This window comes from Maylandia zebra, linkage group LG15, assembly GCF_041146795.1.
Source record: "Maylandia zebra isolate NMK-2024a linkage group LG15, Mzebra_GT3a, whole genome shotgun sequence".
Taxonomy (NCBI): domain Eukaryota; kingdom Metazoa; phylum Chordata; class Actinopteri; order Cichliformes; family Cichlidae; genus Maylandia; species Maylandia zebra.
In genome coordinates, this window is record NC_135181.1 from 16,510,610 (window position 1) to 16,524,022 (window position 13,413).

Genomic DNA, 13,413 nt, shown 5'->3' on the forward strand with positions numbered 1-13,413 from the left:
AATACAAACGGACAGTTTCTTCTACAAGGACTTATATTTAGAGTGTGTGTGTGTGTGTGTGTGTGTGTGTGTGTGTGTGTGTGTGTGTGTGTGTGTGTGTGTGTGTGTGTGTGAGCTTGAGTCAGAGTAAATCTGGCTGAACTGAAAACAGAGAGGAGAGAAAACACTAACAAAAGCATTCCAGAAAGTGGGTGAGAGAGATAGTGAGACACAGAAAAAGAAGGAGAGCGAGAGAGAGACCTTGAGAATGTTTCGTGGCAGCATAACACTGTAAAGAAGAATCTGTACTTCAACTTTTGAGCCATCAGATAAAACCATAGATACATCTTATACATCGGCAATATAAACTGACAAAGTGTGCAAAGTTGCTGTTTGGGGTTTTTAGCTAAAAGCTGAAAAGAAAACATTTACAAGTCTGTATATGTTATGTAGAACAGGAGAGAGGAGAGAAAATGCATTTGCCATTTCATTCTTTTTTCATTGCACAAATGATCTTAACTTAGCTGTCTATCAGACAAATGAGCTCCCATTTAGCCTAGACTGGGGATTTTTTCTTTGTTTTTGCTGCTTTATATGGTGAGAAATGAAACATGCTTGTGCCTTTAATGTTCGGGAAAATCAATATAAAGATGAATATGCAAAACACGGGCCTTTTTTAACTATTTCTTGACAGGTGTAAGTGATTTTAACAATGTGTGGAGTTTTTAAGACAAGGTTGACAAGTGAAGTGAAATGTTGAAACAGCATTTTTGATGCGAAAATCACTTAATTCGCTTTAAACTGACTCCAAAAATATCATTTTACCTTTATTTTCCAATCAGTCCAGTATTGTTCAAGTGTTTAAGTAAGGATAACTACATAACAACTGAAATTTCCATCTTAAATAGAATCCACACACTTTATCCCATGTAATACAACACCATTTGGTCTGGATTTGGAAATCCCACCCTTTCTCTTGTTATGGGGGAAACATGGGAACTGGAAAAGTAGGGAGGAGGAGAGATGGGAGAGAGGGGGGTAAAGAAGGGGGCATTAGATTAGAAGTCAGGGGTAGGGAAAGAAAGTGTGTGTGTATGTGTGTCGGGGGGGGAGGGGGGGGCAGAGAGGGGGTAGGGTTTGATAAACGTTGTGTTACTCTGTTTAGGTTAGTGGGCCATAAATTCCAAAGGGGGTAGGGAGGTAAATGAAGCTTTAGGATAGAGTTTACGGATAGAGGCTTACTTGGAAATGCTCCGTGAGAACAGGCGAGAGAGCTTGTTTGACTAAACTGACTGAGTTTGTTCTGACTTCACCAGACACGGTGGAGTCTGCATAGTATCCGCATCACAGCGGAGTGCGTATATGTGTATGTGAGGGAACATCAGCTTAAATAAGAATTTCAGGGCATCTTCCCAATGAAAACCTTGCATGTCCTATTTTGGAGCTCTTCATTTTGTGTTGCTCTGAAGCTGTCCGTTGGGAATTCACTGCACTACCTTTTCTTTTTTATCTCTTCCAGCGAAAGGCCACATTATTTGTTCTGAGAGGTAAAGTTCTGTAATCGAATCAGCAGAACTCATGATCAGAGGTTGCCACAGATGAATCGGCGCTGCTCACTTGTGCTCAAACACTAACAAATGCCTGGGGGAGTAACGGTCTCAATGGATGTTTTAAGCCTGCAATATATGGAAACCGTGGAAAAACTATTGTTTAGTTTCATGAATGCATACATATAAATCTCAAAAGGTTGGCCTTTAGGAGGTTGAAACTCAGCAGGCATCCCTGGCTCCTCTCAGTTATAGCTGTTGGAGTTGCTGCATAGCTTAATTTTGATATACAACACTAATACAGTGCTATGTTTACAGATTCTAATCCCTGAAAAGTATGCATTTAAATTGTAATTGCTCATAGAAGATTTTTGTGAAGAGCACAGTTTAGTGTGCCTTCATTATGGTTGATTTTATGGGTACTGTAACAGAACCCGGTGCTAAATTGTGAAAGACCAAAGTACAGAAAAGCTCCAACATTTCAGTTCTGCTCTTCGCAATAGAAGCTGCATTAGGCAGGGTCAGCTTTCTCTTTGATATGCTGAAGAACAGTGCAGAAGATACACAGATGCACTGCTATTAGTGTCAATGGTGGAGAGAATTAAACATTCGAAAGTGTGGTTACACTTTACTAGAGTCAGTGCTGACAATGCTCACTGCCACAGCAACAAGTGGCAGAAACATGAGCAATCTGGCAACTATAAAAGTATATTACAATACAAAGGTTCCGAAATTCAAATCTTTAGAGATGGGAATGTATTGATTGGTTTTTTGATTCTGATATCCATCAAGTGATACCCAGTCTGCACCCATGAGTACATTGGTTTCGCTTGCTATATTTATACACCCTCTTCATGAAAAGTCCTTTCAAAATGTGACATGTCTGATGGAAGAGCAGGGTTGTGAAAAGGTATGAAAGCCACAGATTTACTGTATTACATGTCAGAAGCTAGGAAAAACATGTCCATCACTAGGCAACATCTTTGCAGTGCAACTAACATTCGCAAAATCCAAAGACATTCAATTTACAAAGCAAAGAAATCAGCAAACCCTCACTTTTAAGATGGTAAAAATTGGTCATTTTAGCTTGTTAAAAAGCTTAAACAACCACAACGTAATCAAATTTTCTGTCATTTCATTTGATATTTATTCATTGCTTACCGGTAATTAAATGTTTCATCATTTCTATTTAACTTAATTTGTCTGCCCTTGGGCTCAGATTTCTGCAGAATATCTTTCTAAACAAGATAGCGAAAGCATTATGACTGCAGACATTAAAGGGTTGGGAGACACCTACTTATCGCCCACTTAATTGCAGAGTTTGATTTTCCTTATACAAATGAAGTTTTATACAGTAGTTTTAGAATAATTTCCTTTAAAGAGTAATGATAACGGGTGTATGTAAAATATGTAAAGAGTAAATATTAGCATATCACTTTATCACAGGCGATATTTTGAAAAACAAGGCTAACACGACCCAGCTAGAAAACTGACAGACAGACAGATGTTCAACATTTAAATGTCTCTCTTCAGACTCCCACACACAGTCTGTCTGTTAGCATGATTGACTGTATGATGTGTATACGCAGTCACTGTCACGCTGACCATGTGTCTACAGTCATCTGCAGTAAGGAGAGACACACACAGGCTGGCAGGCAGACAGACAGACTAAACGTCAGATTAGAGTGGCAGACAGACAGATTTGACAGGGGAAAAAAATATTGTGTACCACTATTTGGAGGGAAAAGATAGCTCGGGAATATCTCCCGGAAGATTGAAATCTCTGTTCACACAGAGGAGCGGCAGTGTGGGGATGTGAAGATACATGGTCAGGGATGGAGATGATAATCTTAATGGACTGGTCGTCTATCTGTAAGCCATTGATTCACACACAAACATGTAAGGGAAGGTTTAAATATCTCAAAAGCCTTCTCCAACTTCTGATTTGAAATCAGCTTACAGAAGGGAGGAGAATTATTGGAAATGAATTTGAGGACAGTGAAAACATGTCTCTACAATTTTAGGACATATTGTTAAAATGATTGTAGCAGAGTATCCCGTAGGATTTTACCTAGAGATAATACACACAGATAAGCAATAAGCCTTTCATGGAATATTGCACATTGACGGCTTATGACTACTTTTGTGTGCATTTGTGTGTTCCTGTGTGTGCATTCATGACAGATGTCTTCATAACTGGAATAATAGAAACCACTTCTGCCAGGCCCCAGAGCTACACAGGCACATACACACAGGAGCCCTTTGGCTATCCCATCCACCTGAAGGTTGGCATAATCATGCATAACACACACAAAGTTGGGCTGTCACATCTACTCAAAGTACAGGTTAACTGCGGCATTAAGCAAAGTCTGTCTCATTAAATATACTTTGTTTACATAGCTTAAGTTTTTCTTATAAAGCATAAAAGATAACAAAACTACTTTACATTTTTTAGGGAAGATAACTAACTGTTGTATAAACTAACACTAAGAAGTAAGAGAGGTTGAGAACTTAAAATGTGCCAGATTAAGACCATGGGTTACACTTTAACCGAGAGTCATCGGGAAATCCCAGACTCAGTGGGTTGACTGGATCATTAAACATTTACTGAACATGAAAGGCGGGAACTGGTCACTGTGACAAGAGGAACAGTGGAGATTTGCTGTAAAGTTTCCACCCCAAAGTGAAACATGCCATAATCAGTTTGTAACCTTATAACTGTACTTCAGTGCCACCTATATACTTATAATTAAGAGTTAGTTAATGAACAATCCTTTCTTTAAAGACCCTTGCCTTGCCAAAAACCACCTCCAAAATTTAAATGAGTCTTCTTGGGAAATGGGAAAAGGTGCTTCATACAGGAGTGACCCTGAAAAGCAAAAAACCAAACCATGACAAGCTTGAATATGTTACTATATGCATTTCATTACAAAGGACTCTGACTTTGAATTATTACTACCATTAACAATATAATATAATATATAATACAATATAATAACAGAGCACAACTATGATCTGAGCCTAAGGCCTACAGACTTTGCCTTCATGTTGCCAGGAAGTTTAAAGTGAGCAACAATAAAGATTACATTAGAAAAGAGCATTTAATTTCTAATGTAATCAGTTTTGTTGCTAGAGGATAAATACATTCCTGAAAAGTGAAAACAAATACAAAGCATCATGTCTCACAATCAAGACTCTCTGTTATTTGTGCCAAAAATTGTATTTATATAATGTTTGCACAATCGAGTGAGGAACCTGAAAAGGGTCTGATACTAAAATTACGATTGATTAGACACTTGTTTGCAAAAGTATCGATACCAACAATGTTATCTTCACCTCACACAGCAACATACAGGCACACCTGAATAGCAGCACATCAAAACTTGGCAAAGCATCTGACACCTGAGAGGAGAGGTCAGTAAAGCTCCCATTTCAGCAACATTCAAGTATTAAACAGTATATCGTAAATGTTAAATGCTAACACTATTATGACAACACAACCATTACCTCACCTCCAATAAACCAGCAGTTTACTAATCCGTTATAACAAATATTCTTCACTTGGGGCCTAAGTTCAGTGAAATCTACAAAATTCTGCCAGAGTAGATGTAGAATCTGCCAAAACCATTTAAAAAAACTTGTACTCCTTAATATGATTTGACAGTATTTCTACCCCACTGGGCATCCGATTGGTCTCTATTATTTTTATACTGAATAACGTCTGCATTGGAACATAGCATTCCTACGTTAGTTTTCAGGGATTGATTAAAGTGGCACTCTACAAAATGATCTATCTATCTATCTATCTGCAGTGTGAAGAGTGTGTAGCATATCTTACAAACTTGTAACCTTCACAACCAAAGGACAACTCCCTTATTAAGAAGAGAAGAGAAGAGAAGAGAAGAGAAGAGAAGAGAAGAGAAGAGAAGAGAAGAGAAGAGAAGAGAAGGGTGTGTTTAGCTACTGAAGGAACAAAGTTACTCAGAGCTCTTTTATTAAAAAGCAGGCTCAACTAAACAAATAGCACCTGGAAACTTCAAACCTCCCGACAGCTGTCTAGCTACACAGACAGACAAGCACAGGAAGAGAGACACAGAGACAAATGGCACATAGATTAACTGACAACCAGGTTGGCAGAGTCACAAAGACGGGTGACAGCATACCAGTACAAGAGTGCTTCAAATATTTAATCGATTCAGGATTGTCACTGTAGAAATTTTTTAACAAGCAAAATAACACTAGACATGAGCTGAAGGTTTATGAAACATTGAAACTATCTGACATTGAATCAAATGGTTCAGAGTTCTTCAAACATGTTCATACTGAGGAAGGTCCAAATACTACTACAGTACTTTAATGCTGGCTTATCAAGGTCAGGAAAATAAAAACCCAAAGAAAGCTCTACTGCCATGTCAAGGTGAGTTTGATTAAATACGCTAAAATAATTGACAAGCACTTAGCCCATGATTAGTAAATGGGATGATTAGTAATGTAGCTAAAAGATGGGATGACAATGGATGACAAAACAAAGCAACATCACTACAACTAATGTCTACACAATGAAAAGGGAACCCTGCGTTAAGGTGGAGCTATGGGGGAGTTACGACAACATTAAAACCATGAAAGATGAAGCTCGGCTGGCGACTCGTAACTCACCCTTCTCAGCGCGCCCCATGTGAGCTGGATCCAATAGAAGCAAAGCAGAGAATAACAGCACAGAATTAGGTTGGAAAGCATGCACGGGTTCACAAACACAAAAGAGATTTTCATTACATGTTGCTCTGACAGCAATTTTCTCACTTTACGCGTTTTTCTGGTCTATTCTGGATAAACTTCTGCTTTTATCTAACTAAACAAAATATATATATTCAAGAAAAGCAAGAATGAAGTAATCCAATATTGCCCCATGACTTTCTTCAGCTTTGCATCCACCCTGTTCAACAGCAGCAGCAACAAAATCAATGCTTTCAGGAATCATATATAAGCAGCTACACTCCAACAATGATTTGTAACCTTAATAACACAGTTGAATGCAATCTGTTTAAAAAATGCAAAGGAAAGAACAAGTCTGAACTAACACAAGTTCACACAAACTTTAAACTTTATCCAAAACACACCCAACCTCTGCCTTCACCCTCTTATTCAACTAATCCCCATGAACTCCAAAAGTCAAGACTGTCTTCACCTGCTACCACTTGCACCAATCTCTCACTCCTTTATGCACATGCACACACAAGTCATATCTCTGTTGCATATATCATTATCACTACACACTAAAATGCACAACTGGTGCTGAGGCTGCTCATCTGGCTGTGTGAGTGTGAGGCAAAGGGTGTGTGCTTGTGCATGCACTGTAATGTAATTAATCAGCTGTGAGTGTTGATTACTTAATCTGTCATTAGCCAGCCATGTGTATAAGGGTGAGTGAATGTGTGTGTGAGTGTGTGTCTCTGTGTGTGTGTGTGTGTGTGTGTGTGTGTGTGTGTGTGTGTGTGTGTGTGTGTGTGTGTGTGTGTGTGTGTGTGTGTGTGTGTCAGGCAGCAGCATTTTTCAAGGCCCCCTTGTACCAACAGCTGTGACCAGAGCCAAACAGGGCAGAGCAGAGATTGATGATACAGGACTAGCATCATCATTCATCAGGGATGTGATGTTTCAGGGATTTGGGATGTGTGTTGAATGTGCTGCCTGTCTTGGTTTCCAGTGGAGCGCTATCACTTTCTTGGTTCGCTTTCTTTGCTTGACTGGTGATTTAAACCCATCACGACCCAGTATTTAAGACTCAATCCTCTTTATGACATTATTTAATCTACTGTAGGTTTTCTCTGAGTACTCCAGTTTACTCCAACAGCCCCAAAACACGTGTGTTAGGTGAATTGGCAATTCTAAATTGGCCGTGGCGTGAATGTGATCATGAATGGTTGTCTTTTCTATAGTCTCTTTTTCAGTAGTACCTACTCAGCTCAGCTCGACTTAACTCGGTTTTCAGAGTTTTCCTTTATGTGGTAGTACCTGATGCCAAAAACATCAAGCCAAAAAAGTGACGTCAACAGACTGCATGCCACTGATTGGCCACGGAGTGGCTGGATGACTCACGAGGCGGAGTCCTTTACAAGAAACCTGCCATTTTTGAGACCCAGCAACAAGGGAAATCGCTATAAACCACCGCCGTGGTTGAATGACAAAGTGCAGACATTTACCATCGGTTTAGCAGCAGGAGTACCATCGTCTCAATGTCCTGAACTTTTGGTTCACGTTGCTATAAAAACACCTCCCTCATTGAGGTGCTACTCAAATGTAATGGAAAACGACGGAAACAGAGTCAAGTCAAATCAACTTGAGCAGCTGAGTAGCTGTTAATGGAAAGTAGACTGGCAACATATCCAAGGATATGCTACCTGACCAGCATGTCATACAATACAATACAATGTAAATATACAGTTTTTGCCAATACAAACTGTTTATGTCACAAATTATTGTGTGGGATTATATTTGTCATCTTAAACAGACATAGTTGTGGAGGTTTTGCGTTATGAAGTTCTAAAAATGGATAAGAAGTGTAGAAAGTTAGTGACACTAATCAGTAACCAGTCTCTATTTTCATCTGCTTATTATTGCATTATGAACACCACAGATAACAACTGATAAAGCCCACGACTGCAGTCAAAAGTTTGTATTTTCAAAAAATACAAACTTTCCTTTTAAAGTCACTTCTTTGTGTTTTAAGTTGAGCAAAGTCTAACTCAGTATCCACCCTCTTTGCAGTTATTTCACTTTGACATTATGGCATCATCACTACAAGCTGCAGAATTTCTTTGGCATTTTATGGTCTCCGGTTGCTGCTTTGCTGCTAGTCTCTCTCTGTTTATATACCCCTTTGGTCACAGTGGATCAGAGAAGAAAAATATACTCATTAAAAAAACAAAACAAAACAAGAAATCAAATGCCATCCTCTTTTGGGAAGCAATGAGTCAATCAGTGTGCAAAACACACAAACATTTCCCGCACTTCCACATACAGAGCATTAAAAAAGGAAAAAACAACTTTGTTCATATATTTTGATTCTGCCTGTGTAATAATAGTTGTGTTAAACTGTTAAACTGTACAGTTACATTTTCAACTTGTTTTAGGTAAAGTACAGCATTTTGTGAAACTTCAGTTCTTGACGAAGAACAAATTTTTACATCAAAACAACGTACCATTCCAAAGCAGAAAGGGAGCTTCAGTGAGAGTCATTTCAAAGTAAAGAAACCTGCCACGATTTATCAGTGCAAATAGCGCTCTGTTTATTTTGCACGCTGTCACATCCTCTTGAATACGTCTGCATAAACTCATGTAAACAAGAATTTCTTTATATTTTATTTTGCAAAAGTGCCCAAAACTTTCACCCACTGTACACACTTAACCCTCAAACTCATTTATGCTCACGCACACACACACACACACACACGCACACAGTCTAATGAGGGATTAGCTAATGAATTCTCTCAGCAGATTAATTACATTTTACAGACTTCCTCCCCAAACAGCTGAAGAAATGAGCCAGCCACTTTCAAAGCAATGGATTTTGTAAAATCTATCACTAAATTGAAATCCGTAGAAACAGATTGGCTCTAAGCAAAGGGACGTTTCATTTGTGGAGAAGACATTAAGATGGATCTGAAGGACTGCAGACTGAGGCATTACTTTTAACGAGAAATAAATAAAAAAGCCTTTGATTTGGCGCCATTTTACATGGCATGAGTAGAATGAGGAGGCATTTTCACATGAATCGAAATGAGAAGCAAACATTTCAGATGCTCGTCTTTTGTACCACTGTACTCCGGAGGGCTTAAAAGCATCGGCCTCCCTCCTTCTCTGTAAGCGACAGCAAAACACATGAATTGACACACACGTTTGCACCACACACATACACGAGACATGACAGACACACACAGTGATTCACACGCATACACACACACACACACTCCCTTCTGCCGTTTTCACAGTCTCTTGAGTGGAGGAGATGCCCACGGCCAAAAACCAATGGTTTCTTATTTGTCCCCCTCCTCTTCTCTTTCTCACTGTCCTTCCATTTCTTTCGCCTTTCTCTATTAAAACACACAATTTTATTTCATCTCCTAAATGGGGCGGAAAAGTAATTATAATTAAACTAACTTGGTTCTAATGTTCGAAATACTAAAATAATTTACAATTCTAATTAAACCAGCTCAGATGCTGTGTTCAGTGGCACTGGCAGCCTTTTAATTCGTCTGGAGACAGTGATGGAAAACAATTATTTCACTTCATTAAGATTAAAGACGCCTAAAATCTGTGTCACAACTCGATCAGAGAGGAGACAGATTTAGAAAGTTGTAAAATTAACATAAACTCGGTTACTGACTTTGTAAAGACAGCTTGTTCAGATTTATTACACTGACTTTGTAAGTGATTAGCCAAAACAAAACTGTGTATAAAAAGTGATAAGAAGAGGCAAGAGACAGGCAGATTTAGAGAAATGCTTTAACTTGCAGTTTGACTTTCTAATTGGGAAACTAGAATAGATTAAAAAACTGAAAGGAGACAAATTTAGTGAGAATGCATCTCAGCGCGGACTGAAAATGACTTCTTTAGTGTTTAATGGATGGTTTTAAAAACTTGCCACAAATATTTCTTGTCCTTGTCAGTGATATGAGTGTAGCACCCAAACACACATTTCCTTCATTACTAACTTTTGGTCTTATAATTATTGCTTTTTCTCAGTGCCAAGTCATAATGGCTGTATTAGTTATCAGCCTGCAAACCTTATCTGCATCACTGGCTGGAGATTTTATTAAACCGGTGCATAAAAATGCTGCCAGTGATAAGTTTACACAAGCTGAACGGTGTTAACTTAAATGTTACCTAAATTTTTTGTATGGTTAGCTGGTACAGAAAATACATGGAGACATATGAATGTTTAGTAAAAAGTGTGCCTGTTAATTTTCCCTGTACTGATTTGCTACAATTATTCTCACATTTGCATGCTTTTATCACTAAATATGTGGCTCTTTTTCTACAACAAAGCCAAAGTTCTCCTTCCGATCCCCTTTTCCACGCTAATGATAGCCCACGTCTCTGTGAAGCGGCATCCAGTCACTAGTATTTACTTGCAAATTAACAGCACTTAAATTCCCAAAGAGGCCTCAGAGAAATTCCACACATTTGTTACCCAGAGGACCAAATGACAATGGGGGGGTATGGGGGGGGGCGGGTATAGGGTGGGAAAGAGGAGGGGTGGAGGCAATAAAACCTCCCCAGATGAAGCTGGAATTAATGTGTAATATTAATGCAAATCATTAACAGGGCTATTGTGAACACTGGAGCGTAAAATTGTGATTTTATGTGTGGCGCGTGATGTGTTCTTTGCTGTAACTTTAATGTATGGTTGTGATTTTGGAGGTCAGCTTTCAAACAGCTGTGTGAGCCTCTCCTGCCTCTCTGCGCGTCGGAGATGAGAGTGGAGCAACGGCTGAATGCGGAAATAAAACGCAAACAGGTACGAGATCGAGCGATTACAATGAGAACGTAAGGAGTTTGGTTTCTCGGAGCTCGAGGAGTCGTTTGTTTGTTTTGTAACAGCGGATAACTTCCGCGAGTTCATTTAGGCGACTTGCAAAAGCATCGTCCCAAACGTGGCGAGCAGCACTGTTGCAGCGTTTTTCCTGTGCATACGTGTTTCTGCAGGCGAGACGGACAAAAGAGCTTCAAAGGCTCACTGCGCTGCGGGTTACTGTTTAAACTCAAGTCCCGAAGTCAAGCAGAGGGGTGGTCTTCCAACGCATCCCCCGCAAAACGAGGTTTAAAGTATCGCACTCTGCGCGTGACCGTTTTGATGGGAAGTTTCGGGCAATTCGCAAAAATCACGCGTAACTTGATGAATGTGGTAACCAGAAACCAGTTACCGAAAAAGTATCTCAGTCTGATCTCTTCACTCACGCAATGCCAAAAAGCAATACCCCTCTTTATCAACATGCGATCGACGTGCAGACTGTATTCCCAACCATTAGGTTTGATTGCATGCAGCGAGAATAAAGTTGGAGATGAAGCGGCTCATTTGGTTTGCAAAGCGCCAGCAGCTCGTGGCGCTCGCAAACCCAACTGTCCGCTGGCTGGAACAAAAGAGCAACGCTCCTTTAGAAAGTACTTTTAACACATCACAGAGCGCAGGGTGATATTAAATAAAAAGCTCGCAAGCATTTAAGGACGATAAAAATCAAAACAAACCAATCCATCATGCAATTAAGGTGACACATTAGCGTGTCACGAGATGGAAAAACAGCAAAGTGCACCAGGCTTTTAATAAAGGTTGTACAAATCAACGCTGTCTTGCTACATAACTATTATTATACAGTGATGTCCGGGCACACAGGAACTTTTTTTCTCCATTCATGCGCTGCGAGACTGCACTGCTTCACGGCCAAGCTCGGCTCTGCTTGAAATCTACAGGAATAAACGATGCTCAGCGCAAAAAATGTGAAGTCTTTCCACTTTAATCCTACTTGCTCATAACTGCAAATGTATGCAATTCTTCCTTTTATTCGTAAATCAGAGGCATAGTAACTCTCGGGTCTGAAGACCTGCGATGCGAAGAGCCAAGCAGAAATGCAGCAACTTAAGTTTTAGGCATTTAAGATAAGAGTTGGCGATCCAGGTTATGAGTGAGATTACTTGTTCATATAAGAGAGCGCAAACAAGGCTTTAAATGGGCTGCATTCAAAGCGTCGCACACAGGCGACTTGCGTGCGACGAAGTGAGCATTTCACATTTTAACAATGTCAAAAAGGCATCTCCACCTCATGAAAATTACCATTTCCACGTCCGCCGACATTTAAAAAGCCCACATATGTGATAAAACAGGCGATACGGTGCATTTTCAACACCGAGGCTAACTTTTCTCGCACACCTAAACACACCTGTCTGGAATTTATGAGCTTAAACCAACGAGGAAAAAGAAATTGTCGCCTAAACTTTTTCTTCTAACACACGACACAACACAAACCACTTCAAACTGTCGTGTTTTTCTTCTTCTTTTTCCTCTTACCTGTCGGTATTTGGCCAGAGACGTTACCAACTATCGAACAGAGAAGCAGGAGTCCCAGGAATACAGAGAAGAGTGTATCCATGTTTAAAGCCGTGGCCGTGCGAGAGTCTGTAACAGTTTCTCCCCCCCTGAAAGTTTTTTTTTCTTTTTTCTCCGTCTCCAGTCTTCTTTATCTATTTCTTCAGCGGGTTATTATTCCTCCTGTTGTGATGAATTCAGCGGCCCCATTCTCTTTTTTCTCTCTCTCCCCGTTTTCTCTCTTTTCGCTTCCTACGGGCTCTCGCGGACTCCACACTTTGTTTCACGCGGAGTGCAGTGAGGGAGCGCGAGGGAGAGAGAGAGAGAGAGGCAGGGAGGGCGAGCTCAGCAGAGAAAATGTGTGACGTCACAAATCGGGAGTTTATTGAAAAATAAAAAATAAGGAATTAATAGAAACGATGTAACAACAGCACCCTGGTTTTCTATTATTTTCTATTATTTTATAAGTAATTAGCATATGCAGATTGAGTTTTTTTTTTTTTTACTTTATAGTATTATGTTATAACTCTGCAGTATTGGTGACATGTTTATGACCCCCATGCCATTAAGCTACGATTAAATTTTAGATTAAAAAAGAAAGAAAATTAACTTGATTTATCATCTACTTGACCTTTTATGTTCTTTCTGGCAAACTCTCTGGCTCGCTCTCTTTCTCTCTCTCTCTCTCTGGCTCGCTCTCTCTCTCTCGCTCACACACACACACACACACACACACACACACACACACACACACACACACACACACACACACACAGAGAGAGAGAGAGAGAGAGAGAGAGAGAGAGAAGA

At 39.8% G+C, this 13,413-nt stretch overlaps 1 protein-coding gene across 21 annotated transcripts in view; it reads right to left on the bottom strand.

The window, feature by feature from the left end:
• Nucleotides 1–12,906, bottom strand: part of ptprk (protein tyrosine phosphatase receptor type K) — a 105,503-nt gene extending 92,597 nt beyond the window's left edge. For 20 of the 21 annotated variants that reach the window (XM_012919015.3, XM_012919014.3, XM_012919013.3 and 17 more), the window contains exons 1-2: nucleotides 12,586–12,906; nucleotides 6,183–6,206 (exon numbers count right to left, since the gene is read on the bottom strand). In XM_012919015.3, coding sequence (XP_012774469.1) covers nucleotides 6,183–6,206; nucleotides 12,586–12,667 — 106 coding nt within the window. In that variant the 5' untranslated portion in view covers nucleotides 12,668–12,906. The remainder of the gene's footprint in view (nucleotides 1–6,182; nucleotides 6,207–12,585) is intronic. The other variant, XM_012919008.3, reaches the window with a different exon arrangement.
• Nucleotides 12,907–13,413: the final 507 nt, after the last annotated feature.